General features: G+C 40.8%; 1 protein-coding gene across 1 annotated transcript in view; it reads right to left on the bottom strand.

Annotated features, from left to right (window-relative positions):
- DCDC1 (doublecortin domain containing 1) overlaps positions 1 to 13,276 on the bottom strand; it is a 108,472-nt gene that overhangs the window by 82,870 nt on the left and 12,326 nt on the right. The window contains exons 5-7 of the mRNA XM_027837756.1: positions 11,713 to 11,818; positions 7,758 to 7,928; positions 4,471 to 4,608 (exon numbers count right to left, since the gene is read on the bottom strand). Coding sequence (XP_027693557.1) covers positions 4,471 to 4,608; positions 7,758 to 7,928; positions 11,713 to 11,818 — 415 coding nt within the window. The remainder of the gene's footprint in view (positions 1 to 4,470; positions 4,609 to 7,757; positions 7,929 to 11,712; positions 11,819 to 13,276) is intronic.

Here is a 13,276-nt window from a genome sequence, read left to right as displayed (position 1 = left end):
GACTGGAAGGTATGTAAGCCTCCCCTCCACCTCTCTTTCTTGCTCTGCAGTTGGGGTTGCTCTCCAAACACCAAGGCTCAGAGGTCCTTTTCCGGCAGACAGTTATGAGGCTTCTCGCACCCGACCTGACACTCTCAGGCTCTCGGTCCACTGGGTCGGTTCGAGGCCATGGACCTGGGTACATAGAGGACAAGGACAGATGCCTCATCTGAAAGTGTATGCCCACTTTTGTCAGTTCTCTCAGCGCTAGAGAATTGGGGAAAACTGCAGTTGCTTTTTGGTTCCCTGAGGCTTACTTACTCCCTTCCCTCTACACCTCTGAATCCTCCTTCATGGAGGTTACAGGGAAAAGTTAGAACAGCTGAAAATATCTTGCCAGATTTTGGAGGTTTTCTGATTGATCATTAAGGAGTTTTGAAACTCCTCCTTACAACCGTGGTCACTCCTTTCTCCCACCCCCTTCCCTTGAGACAAGAGGGTATGTTAACTCCTCTCACAGAAGAAGAGAGTTTCACCCTTTACTCCTCACCTTTGATTTTGCTCTCCCTCACCTAGGAAAGGAAGGAGGGGGGAGGGGCAGCAGCTACAGCCTGGATCCCCCTGGCAATGGCCTTGGGCCCTGGGGCAACCTTTGCCTGGAAGCATCACCCAGGTTCAGCACACCCTGCTCAAGGTAAAAAAAAAAAAAAAAAAAAAGCTGACCTCCGAACTTGAACTTGGGTAAGCACACTCTTTTAAATTTGTAATTTTAACTGTTAATAATGAGATGTTGATTCTCTGTGCAAAGTAATTTGGAAATGAATTTAACAAAACTGAAGTCACCTGATTGGTAATGGGTTTGTTTCAAGTTTCAAATTGGTGAACTTTTTGTATCAGTTATGTCAAGCAACTTTTCATAATTTGGTTACCGCTAAAATAATTTGGCTATTGTTGGTTATTGTTTTAATGTGTAAACTAGCCAAAAAGCTTGTTTGGGTTATAGCTTGCTGAGAATTTGCAAGCGTATAGAAATCTCTAATGATTGACTTTTTACACCAGGACAAATTTAAGTTTGAGATGTAAATCCTGGAAAAGTTTTTCCTAAGCTGTGATTAGTAAAACTTGCTGTTTGAGGTAAAAGCTCATAGGATTTTATTTTGAGTTGTCTAATGGATCATAATCCATTGATAATCAATAATCCACCATCTGAAAGAAATGCCACAAGCTACTCAGAGAATGTGATACTGGTGGGAAGTCAGCATTGGGAAAAGCTGAGAGGACAATTTTAGGCTCAGTCTAAGATGGAATCCTCCTGACTCAGCTTCCCCACTGTGTTCCTTTGAAAGGGAATGTTACCCATCTGGCTATTCCTGAGTCTAGCTAGGAGGTGGACTTGATACTGCATGGTTGAAAGACTGAACTATCTGAAACTAAACAGAGATAAGGATGTGTTATCCTCTCAGAGTTGGGCCCTGAATCTAGCCCCTGCTTTGTATGTGGGCCCTGCAGTTCTTTCTGTCAGATTTGTGTCTTCCAGACTACAGGTCATTCCCCTACAGTTGGTAGCAAGCAGCAGGTACCAGTCAATGTTGCCTCATCATTCCCTGGATGCAGCCTGTGCTCAGTTCCAGTCAACCTCCTCTTTGGAACCCCCTCGAGGCAGGGACAGCTCTACACCCCTTGCCAGAGCAGGAGGCAGTTTCAGAAGCCGAGACCTTCACCCCTTACCCCAAAAGAATTTGGGTCCCATTTGTTTGAGGGGGAATGATGAAGATGAGATCTAGACTCCATAAAAGGAAAAACCCTGGACTTTCCCACATGGCTAAATCTCTGGGGTTCCCCTGAGGCTATAATCCCATCAACTGGCCTTTCATTGTGGACCTTCCCATGGCCCCAGGCTACTTCCCACCCTTAATCCTATCTATGCTCCATTCTCCCTTGGCCACATGATCCAGGTCCCTGGAATTCTATTACCTCATAGACTACTTGGCCACTTCTAGATCCCTCCCATAGCCTTTCTGTATATAAAGTTCATCTTGTCTACATTAAGGTGCTTAGATTCTTAAAATCTAGCCACAGCTCCAATTCTTATAATCTAGCCACTCCCTAGATTCTTAGCTTACTAACATTCAGACTCCTTAAGAGTCTGCCCAATATGACGGATGTTCTAATAAACCTTATCTTTGGCTGAAGAAAAAAAAAAGGCAAATGACTTGCCCAAGGTCATAACTGAAGGCAGAACCAGAAGAACTAATATCTCTTGATTCTCACTCCAACGCTCTTTCTACTAAAAGCCATGGCACGTGAGTAATATTTCATTTCCTCTCGGACCTCCAATGGCCTGGCCACTTAGAGGAATACCTGTTGGGCTTGTAATCCCCTGACTCTCTCTGGCACCAGTTGGTCCTCATCCTTTCTCTTACCTTCCACTGCTACTAAAGGTGAAGAGGGGGCACCAGAGGCAATGACCAGGGAAGAGTAAAGGTAAAGAGCAGAGTGATTGTGCGAGAGCTGTGTGAGAGAGAACACAAAAGCTTTTCTTAACCTCGAAAAACCAGTTTGCATGTGCCTGGAATGTCCTTCCTTCTCATCTTCACCTCTTGGTTTCCAGGCCTTCCTTCTAGCTTTGGCTCAAATCCCACTTTCCCCCAGAAGCCTTTCCCAGTCTTCTTTCTCTTCCCACATTCCTCCCCTGCCCCATGACTACTGGTGCCTTCCCTCTAAGGGGACCTTCCATATATTGTACACGTACATTGGACGTACGTAATTGTTGAATCACTCATTAGAATGAGAGCTTTCTCAAGGCAAGAACCCTGTTTTTTGCCCTTCTTCATATCCCCAATCTTAGCACAGTGCAAGGTACATACACAGCATGAACTTGATAAATATTTTTGACTGAAAGACAAGTAAATTGTGGCATGTTTTATGCCCAGAGCAAAATATTTTTGTAGCTGTTGTTATTCAGTGATGTTCACTGCATTTTGTTCCAGGGATCTGCCCCTTAGCTATAGTGGTGAAACAATGATCAATTCCACTACAGGCTTATCCTTTACAAAATTAATGTATAATATTTATTTTTCTCAAATTACATGTTAAAACAATTTTTTAACATTTGTTTTTCTTTCAAAGTTTTGAGCTCCAAATTCTATCCCTTGCTTCCCTCCTCCCTGAGACAGTAAACAATCAGATATAGGTTGTACATGTGCAATCATGTAAAACAATCCTTCACAAAATTACAAGTTAATTGGGATGCTGAAATCACCCTGGTATAAACTGAGATCCCAGGTTGGTCTGTCTGGCGGTGATTTGTTCTCCAGCCATTATACATAAATTGAGATGGGGGTAACTGAGCTAAGGTGTATTAGTGATAGCAAAGCAAATCTCCCTGAGTGTATTTGCATCAATGAAGAGTTGTTAGGGTTTTTTAGTGCCCACATAAAGCCACAGAAGGGCTTGGTACTATTTTAACTTTGCGAACTATTAGTTCACTTTATGTACTCTAGGTTTCGGACAAACTGGCCGGCTTTCTGGTTAGATCCTCAGCCTCATTCCATCTCCCACTGTGTACTAGCCCTGGAATTTACTTGCTCCTTATTCCTGCCTCTCAGAAATGTTAGGTTCTTCAAGGATCAGTTGTGTGGTATGTCTTTCTCAAAACATTCCCTGGTCCCTCCCAGTTGTTAGCCCTCTCTCTCTTCAAAATACCTCATTTTAAAAAATGTGCAAACATGTTGTATCTCCTTAGCAGAAGATAAGCTTTACTTCTGTCCCTGTATCCCCCAGCAGCTAGTAGATGCTTGCACTTTGCACACAGTAGGTGCTTTACAAAAGTTTGTTGAATTAAATTTGCAATTTAATTTCATGTTTCATGTGCAATCATCTTTTTTATTGTACTATGTTACGGAAATGCTTGCCTTATTCCATAAATTAAAAATAAAATTTAAAAAAGAACTTAAATTAAGTTGAATAAAGAGCAGAACAGTAGATGAGGGGCGGAGAGCAGCAGAAGTGTCAAGAGACATCAAGGTAAAATTCAGACTATTATTAGAAAATGTATTTTAATCTAACTTGGAAAATGATGAATTAATTTAGATAAAGTGGTTAAAGAAAGGGATCACTCAAACAGGGGAAGAACTGAAAGAGTAGAGAAGAAAGAGACAGAAGTTGCAGGAAGGCAGGGACTGTTTTATTTCATTTCTTGGATAGGATGTCCCCAAAGTCTTACTTAGAACAGATTGAAGGTTTAATAGCTGTTAGATAAATACCTCCCTAAGACTTTTGGGACACCCTGTATTGCCGCCCTCCCCTCAACCCCACCCCCCACCCCCACCCCCGGCACATAGTCAACACTTAATCAATACTCATTGGAATAGAACAGAATGAGTTTTCTCAAAGAGGCTGAAAAACTAAGAACATTCAAAGAAAACCAAGGACTTCACAGCTTTGCGCCCATTGCCGTGTGGCGTTAGCAGACCTCAGTGTGTTACATACCTGGTTTGAACCAAAGGCACAGGCGAACTTGTTCCCTGGAGGCAGTTTTTTCAAATCTTTCCGGTTAACCATGGACTGGGCGCAAGCCAAGCAGATCCTGATCTTAGTCTTGCAGCCCGGGGGATGGAAGTGGTAGCCCTAGGAAGGAGATCAGGGAGCTGATTCTCTGAATGTGGCATCAGCCCAGCACTCCCTGTAAGAATCTGGAGCATAACCCAGCCCTAGGAAATGGTAGGTGTGGTCTTTAAATTCACCTGGATTTCCTTATTTACATAGATAGTCTAGGTCCATTTCTCTTATCTCACTGATTTCTCCAAGGCTGGTGCAAAACACTCAGAGTTAATCCATGTATATAGAAGGGTATGAGTGACATGAGCAGCTGGGTGGCACAATAGACACAGCACTGACCTTGGAGCCAGGAAGACCAGAGTTCAAATGAGGCCTCAGACACTCCCTAGCTGTGTGACCTTAGGCAAGTCACTTAACTTTTCTTATCCTGTTTCCTCATTGGTAAAATGAGAATAATAATCGCACCCAAGGTGATTGGGAGGATCAAGTTGAACAATATCAGCAAGGTATTTTGCAAACCTTAAAGTGGTATTTTCATATCATCATCAAAGGGCCAAACTTGGGGTCAGAAATACCAGGGTTCACTGTGGCACCGTGAATAGAGTCTTGGGCCTGGAGTACAAAAAACCTGAGTTCAAATCCTGCCTCAGACATTTACTAGTTGTGTGACCCTGGGCAAGTCCCTTAACCCCCATTTGCCTCAGTTTACTCATCTGTAAAATGGGGATAATAATAGTGATGTCCACCCCTGATTATTGTGAAGATCACTGAGATAATACTTGTAAAACACTTAGTAACCACTCATTTCGCTCCGTTTTTCTTTCCTTTCTTCCCTCCCTTTCTTCCCCCTCTCCCTTCCTTCCTTCTTTCCTTTGATACATACTATTGTATGACCAGGAGCACCCCTTATAGCTTCTCAGTGACTTCATGCACTTCTCTAGGACAGGGGTTGATAACCTGAGGTCAATGAATTTATATGTATATATATATATATGTATATTTAATAACTGTATTTTACTATAATTCGTTTCCTTTGTAATCCTATTATTTTATGTGTTGAAAAACATTGTTCTGAGAAGGGGTATTCACTAGACTTCCAAAGGGGTCCATGGCCTTCCCCCTCTCCCCCTAAGGTTAAAAACTCCTGATCTGGGATTCTATGAGCTACAGAAGAGATAAAGATCTACACTGGTGGAGGGAATTTTCATGCCATGAGTTCCCTGGAAGGATGAATCACAAGTCCAGACAAAAACAAAATAAAACAGAGAAAAAGCACAGGGTTGTTTCTTGACAAACTTCAACTACATTCCCTATGAAAAGGCATGGCTACCACTGTTTCTGCTAATAGTAATAAAAATAATAATTCCTATTTATACAGTTCTGCAAAATGCTTTTGTCACAACAGGACCATGAAGGATGTGGCACAAATATCTCCATTTTACAGATGAGGACATGGAGGGTTTTGGGATGTCATTTCTCTGACCAGAAACCTACAATGCCTTCTGGTCATCTATTGCCCAAATTCTGAACCCTTTGGCCTGGCTTTCAACACCCCCCCCTTACTCTGCTCCCACTTTACCTCAGGGTCTCAGGATTCTGAAACCCTGGTATGGGGACAGCCAGATTCCCAGTCTCCAGGCTCTAATATACCCTAAATCAAAGGTTCTTAGAATCCAGAGACCCCCAAGAAATATATTTCAGGGGATCTGTTAGCTAGGATGGGGGAAAAAAAGCATTTACATCTCTATTGTCACTATGATTGGTATCCTTGGTAATCCTATATGCTTTATTTTAGTCATTTAAACACATAGTTATATCTATACATAGATGGATATAAATGTAACTATATGTACACATGCATAAGCATATATGCATATCTATAACCTGTAATACACACTAAAATGTAAATGTATATATTATAATATGCAGATAGATATTTTTATATATATAGCTATATGTCAGGCAGCTAAGTGGCTTGGTGAATGCAGTGCTGGGCCTGGAGGCAGGAAGACTCATCTTCCTGAGTTCAAATCTGGCCTCAGACATATACTAGCTGTATGACCTTGGGCAAGTCACTTCACCCCATTTGCCTCCGTTTCCTCATTTGTAAAACAAGCTGGAGGAGGAAATAGCAAACCACTTCAATATCTTTGCCAAGAAAACCCCAAACGGTGTCACGAAGAGTCAGACATGATGATTGAAAATAACCAAACAACAGCAAAATATCTGTATGCAAATACACCAATATATCTGCTTAATATACATATAGATATAACTGTATCCATATATATGTATGTGGTATTTATGGTTCGGTCATTTCAGTCACGTCCACCTCTTCATGACTCCATTTCAAGTTTTCTTGGCAAAGATACTGGAGTGGTTTGCCATTTCCTTCTCCAGCTCATTTTACAGATGAAGAAACTGAGGCAAACAGGGTTAAGTGGCTTGCCCAAAGTCACACAACTAGTAAGTGTCTGAGGCCAGATTTAAACTCAGGAAAAGGAGTCTTCCTGACTCTAGGCCCAGCACTCTATCCACTGAACCAACAAGCTGCTCATATATCTATACATATAAATATGATCTTATCAATAAATCTGTACAATATACACATAGCTAAAACTACATCTATATGTATAGAAATAACTATATCAATATATCTACATTATGTACATCTATATGATAGCTGTATGTATAACTATAAATATATGTATAGACATCTATATAAGCATAATATACATAATGTATACATGTATATGTCTATGTACATATTGGGGTAATAGATATGCATATGTGTATATGTATGAATGTATACATATACATACACCAAAGTCCTTGGCACTGTTAATTGGTTCAACCTTAGAAATAGTTCCATTTTTTCAAATGAAATGACTTTAAAGAAGATGGGCCACCCCCTATTTTCCCACTGCTGTTCTCCAAGGACCGGGAAGCCTTTCTGTCCAACTTGTAGCTCATCTTACTGGAATGGAAGCTCCTTGAGAGCAGGAATTGCTTGGCCATTATATCTGTATTCCCCGAATTGAGCCAAGTGGTTTGCATCAGGAAAACTTCACAAATACCTTTTTCTTTCATTTAGGTTTCTCAGTCACACCAAATCATTCCCCAGACAACAGCCTACTCAGGTCATTGGGTCATTTTCCAGGAGAAAAAAAGAATGTCTTGGCCTGGTGGCCATCTGCCCATTGTAGATACCCACTTACTACTTGGTCAATTTTCTCTTCCTTTGCCACAGTTGATGTACAAACACCGGCGAGGTTTGCCGTCGTGATTTCTATGTCCAACTTTGTGCTATAGAAGGCCTTCAGCACATTACTGTTTTTCAAGTAAAGCCACTTTTGATTGGAAGCCCCATTACCATATGGTTTATATCTCTGTCAAAACAAATAGCAAAGCAAACACCATCAAGTAGGAATGTTGGTCGATGGACATTTGCTAAATGTCAATTATGTGCCAGGCATACAGTTCTGGGGATACAGAGAAGGGCAAAAGGACAGTCCCTGCCCTCAGGGAGCTCACAGTCTAATGTGGGAGACAATACAAAAACAACTATGTACAAAGGAACTGCGGGCAGGAGTAATTGGAGAGAATCAACAGAGGGAGGGCATGAAAATTAAGGGAAACAATGAGTCCCTGAAGTATTTCTGGTTCCTTCAACAGATTAAGAAAGAAAACAGGCAACATGGTATAGTAGAAAGAGCCCCTGTGAAGATTGAGATTCTGGCCCCAACCCTTCACTAACTAGCTGAGTGACCTTGAACAAGTCACTTCCTCCTTTGAAGCCCTGGTTTTGTCACTGGTAAAATGATGTGGTTGGAGGAAATGGCCTGTGACTTGCCTTACTATTCTATATCTTGTAAACTTTTCTGACCACAGTAAGAACTGTAACTCCTGTCAGATGCCACATTTCTTTCTTTTTACTAAAATAAAAAATATCTATATATCTGCATAATATACACACATGCATATATGTATATATATATGGGTTATAGATGGGCGTATATGTATATGTATGAATAGGGACAACTAGATGGTACAGTGGATAGAGCACCAGGCCTGGAGTCAAGGAGTCCTGAGTTCAAATCCAATTTCAGAAACTTATTAGCTGTGTGACCCTGGGCAAGTCACTTCACCCTGTTTCCCTCAGTTTCCTCATCTGTAAAATGAGCTGGAGAAGGAAATGGCAAACCATTTCAGTATCTTTGCCAAGAAAACCCCAAATGGGGCCAGGAAGAGTCTGAGATGACTGAACAACAACTACATATGAATGTATGCATATACATACACCCAAGTCCTTGGCACTGTCAATTGGTTCAATCTTAGAAACAGTTCCATTTTTCCAACTGAAATGACCTTTACCAGAAAAGCTCAAAGTATAATGCTCATATATCTCATATGTTACATTGCTGTCTTGTCATTGGACCATCTCTTTCTTCTCTGCGAGCACCTGTATGGACTATTTGTGCCCAACCTATGGAAGGAAGAGCCTTTGGAATTTGTGTTGGTATGATCACTCATACCTTCACCCCAACATGGTGATGTCATTTGCTTCCTCTTTGAGAAAAAGGACAACGATGCGGGCACTAAATAAGAATCAAGTCATCACTGCTGATCTTGTAGACAATTTATTTAAAAACAGGCCAAGAAAGAGAATAGTCTTCAACTGACGGTGCTAATTAATACCATGACAAACCAAAGACATAAAAAAGCGATGAATAGCATCTATTGTGCCAAGGTAAGGATTAGCAATAAAAAGGACACGGAGCCTTCTGAATTGCTTTTAAGGGAATGGCCAGTGTGGCATCTCTAGAACCCCCAGAAAATGGAATGACTGTATATTAGCAGAAGACAGAGGGGTTGCCTGGCATTAGTTCAACATCCATCACATTAATTATTTTACAAGCACTTCAACATACTCTCACAAGCTGATTACTTAAAGAAGCACAAAAATCCAATAAATAAAAAAAGCCCCAAAGACAATTTAAATTACTTTGGGATCAAATTCATTTAGAATAAAACTAGGACTTTCAGGAATAATATTTGTACTGATATAATTCGATGGAATAGAGGGAGGTGTTTATTGTGTGAGCTAGCCTTTCTTTCACTAGTCCATACTAGAAAGGCATCTGATAAAAAGGAATATAACATTATATACACAGTGTCACCCCGAATAAATTTGTAGCCCATATTTATCATCTGGACAGAAGAGTTGGTTAACCTTTACTCTCTATCCAGACTACTACATCCTAATTTTGGAGGCAGGGCATTGTAAGTCAAGTTGCATCATTGGTATAAAAAATGTACAGAATAAATTAGATGTCAGGCAGAGACATAATATGTTTATTGAACATGACTTCTGGTAATTTTTGTTCTTGTATACAAAGCAAGGGGAGAGCTAAGGTCCTCTGAAATATTCTCTTTCTTTGTCTAATCCATACCCAACAAACATACTCATCTAGTGAGTTTTGTTTGTGGTGGGGGGTAGGGGTTTAGTACTTAAAAATCAGAGATAAATTATAATAATATTTAACATGTATGAATTGTAAAGTTTGCCAAGTCATCTACAGATATTATTTGAGCTTCATAATCACTGGTGAGGAATGTACTTATTTTTAGACCCATTTTACAGATAAGAAACCTAAAGTTTAGGTATTTTAAGTGACTTGCCTAAGGTCACATAGCTGGCTCACTCTATCCATTACACCAGAGGTGTCAAACTCCAAATCTTCTCCCAGAAATTCCCAGGGAAGCCTGAACCAGATTAAAATGTCATTGGGAAATGCTTGACAAAATAAATCAAAATACAACATTTGTCGTTGTTCGGTTGTGTCTGCCTCTCTGTGACCCCTTTTGGGGTTTTCTTGGCAAAGATACTGGAGTGGTTTGCCCTTTCTTTCTCATTTTACAGATGGGGAAACTGAGGCAAACAGGGTGACGCGACTTGCCCAGGATCACACAGCTAGTAAGTGACTAAGGCTGGATTTGAACTCAGATCTTCCTGAATCCAAGCCCAGTGCTCTATCCACTGCACCACCCAGCTGCTCACAATACAACATAGATGTTAATTTGTGGTTTTCTAAGTCAATATACAGAGGCAGGGATCCATTTCTCTTTGAGTTTGACACCCCAGCACTATACCCCATTGCCTTTTAGTAAAAATTCCACAAACTGATCCAATATAGGAAAGGAACACAGACTTCTCTAGAATATAGAAAATGTTCTTGTAACTTTTCTGTTTTTACTGTTTGGTATTTCATTGGAAACTTGGTATATAAAAACTATCCATAGGCTTATACAACCTTCACAAGCCAAGCTCAAAATCAAAGCAGAACATATTTTCAAGAGTTTTAGGCCTTTATTTCAAGCCAACCCTATCAGCATTTGAATTTGGCAGGCATTCTCTTCCACCATTTCACAAAAATGCATTGACAGGCAGCATGATATAGTGGACAGGGGGACCATCCTGAAGGCAAAAAGTCCTGGATTCCAGTGCCGCCTTTGACACATCCTGGGTCTGAGACCAGGAGCAGGTCATGGAGTGTTCCATGGCTGGTGTTCCAGGCCAGTCTCTAAGACCGTAAGATACAGAGAGTTGCTGCCATGCAAATTAGGCTATTTCTTCTTTTAGAGATATCAAGACCACCCATTGGTTGGTTCAGGAGACATAAGACTCAGGCTGCGGACATCACTGCCTGGTCGCCTGAGTACAAAACAGCTACAAGGACGCTCTAGACACTCCAATGCTCCAATGCTGGAAAACAATGGCCAGCCCAAGCAGAGGGACTTTGATCAGCAGAACCAACTTGACGTGTCCTCAGTACCTAGACTTGTTGAACATTCTTCTTTTGTAAAGATTAAGGATTTTTTTTTTTTTTTTGGTTTTGTGAACTGCTGAATGATCTGCAAGTGTGGGCTCTGGGTCAGGCCTGGTCCAGAACAGCTGTTGAACTGCATCCACGGAAAGGGTTTCCATATTGGAAGTTCTCTACACTGGTGACATCAGAGGTCTAGATCAAAAACTCTATCAAAGAAACACTAACTTTGGTCTGATACGGGGTGTTTCAGGCATCTTAGTGTAGATACAAGCTCTAATAGCTTAAAACTTGATATTGAGAAGGAAAGTCTTCTTTGTTACTCTTGAGCCCACACAAAGCTTACCTGAACAATAACAGGGTAGCTTGTGGTCTCGGCAACATCCTCTGTTGATCCTGTGGGCAGGGCTACTGCAAGTACCAGGTTTGGATTGCTCATCAGGTGAAATGTCCTGGGGAAGAAGAAGTCCTTTCAGCTGCAAAGTGCCATAGGCAGATTGGACATTGCTCTTCAACCATTAGTGGCTTTTTGGGAAGGTTTGGATACCAATTCTCCCTCCCTCTTCTCAACCCCAGATCTCTATAATATGTGTAGCATATATAAAATATGTGGTGTGAGGCAAATGGTGAAGCTCATTGATTTCAAAATGTAATAAATTCTTAAAGTCCTCATCTTTTTCCTTTGAGAAATCCCTTAAAAACATAACAAAAGAAAACATTAAATATCACTTGTCTCTACGTGGAGTCCAAAATGTGTTTCCATCAACTCATTTTTTTAATTATAAAAAAGCAAAGAATGGAGTGTGCTCCACCTTATATATTTGGACATCTATCAGCCAGATTCATAATAGAGCTAGCAATTTTTCCCATGTTTCCATCCATTGTGCTGATGTGGGTCTTTGCTGCATTATGTTTGTGTGTATATATTTTTATTTTCTTCTTTCAGATTTTAGAGTAAACATATCATCTCTCAGGAATCTGCAAGTCAATTATGTCTGAGGCAGGAGAATGTGGCTGTCCCTCTGGGTCTGTCTAAGCTTTTTTTGTCATATTCATTTCAGGATATCGGGGCAAGAATGTAATTGGGTCTTTGGAAGAAACAAACACCAAGAGAGTGAGAGAACTGATTCTAAATAATGGGGCTGAAAAGGAAGAGAATAATGGTACAACTAAAATTCATTTGTCTTTCTGTCCTGGATGGCCTGAAAGAGTTACCGTTACTATTAGCTAGCATCACTATTATTGTGGTATAATTCCTAGGACTGGAAAGCTGAGCAGCTGGTGAATCTCTTGAGATTGGGATTTCTGAACTTCATTAGGGCTAAAGCTGATCAGGTGTCCACACTAAATCTGGTGCCATATTGGCACCAGACACCTACCTGGCCCAGATCAGAAAGAGGACACTTCCAGCCTGGGCAACATAGGGAGACTCAGCCTTGATGATGAGGATGGTCTTTAAATGTTATCTCATTTGATCCTGACTTGTTACAAGGGCCAACAGAATTGTGAAACAGGTGAATTCATCTTGATTATTCTCCCAAATCCCACCCTCAACACTTCTCTGGGAGTCTATCTTTGCTTCACTCTTTCTAAGATCTCCTGGACTATCTGTATATGAAGATTTTTGAGGACTAGAAAATCTTATAGAAGGGTCAACTGAAAGAATGTGAGCAATTTAGCTTTGAGCAGAGAAGATTTGGAGAGGATGAAATCATGGTCTTCAAAACTGTGATTTAAAGGTTTATCTTTATCATAGGGACCTCCACTAAAGCCTTACTTAGATGCTTTATCATGATCTGGAAGAAACACTGAGTTTTCAAAAGTCAGTGGAGGGCAAATTCTGGGATATCCTGTCCAGCTGGAAAGAGCGAATATGGATCCGGTAAAAAAACTATACGACTTTTGTCCAA

This window comes from Vombatus ursinus, unplaced genomic scaffold (genome assembly GCF_900497805.2).
Source record: "Vombatus ursinus unplaced genomic scaffold, bare-nosed wombat genome assembly UNPS02014822.1, whole genome shotgun sequence".
NCBI lineage: Eukaryota > Metazoa > Chordata > Mammalia > Diprotodontia > Vombatidae > Vombatus > Vombatus ursinus.
Note: the sequence above shows the minus strand (reverse complement) of the source record. Positions and strands in the feature narration are given on the sequence as shown.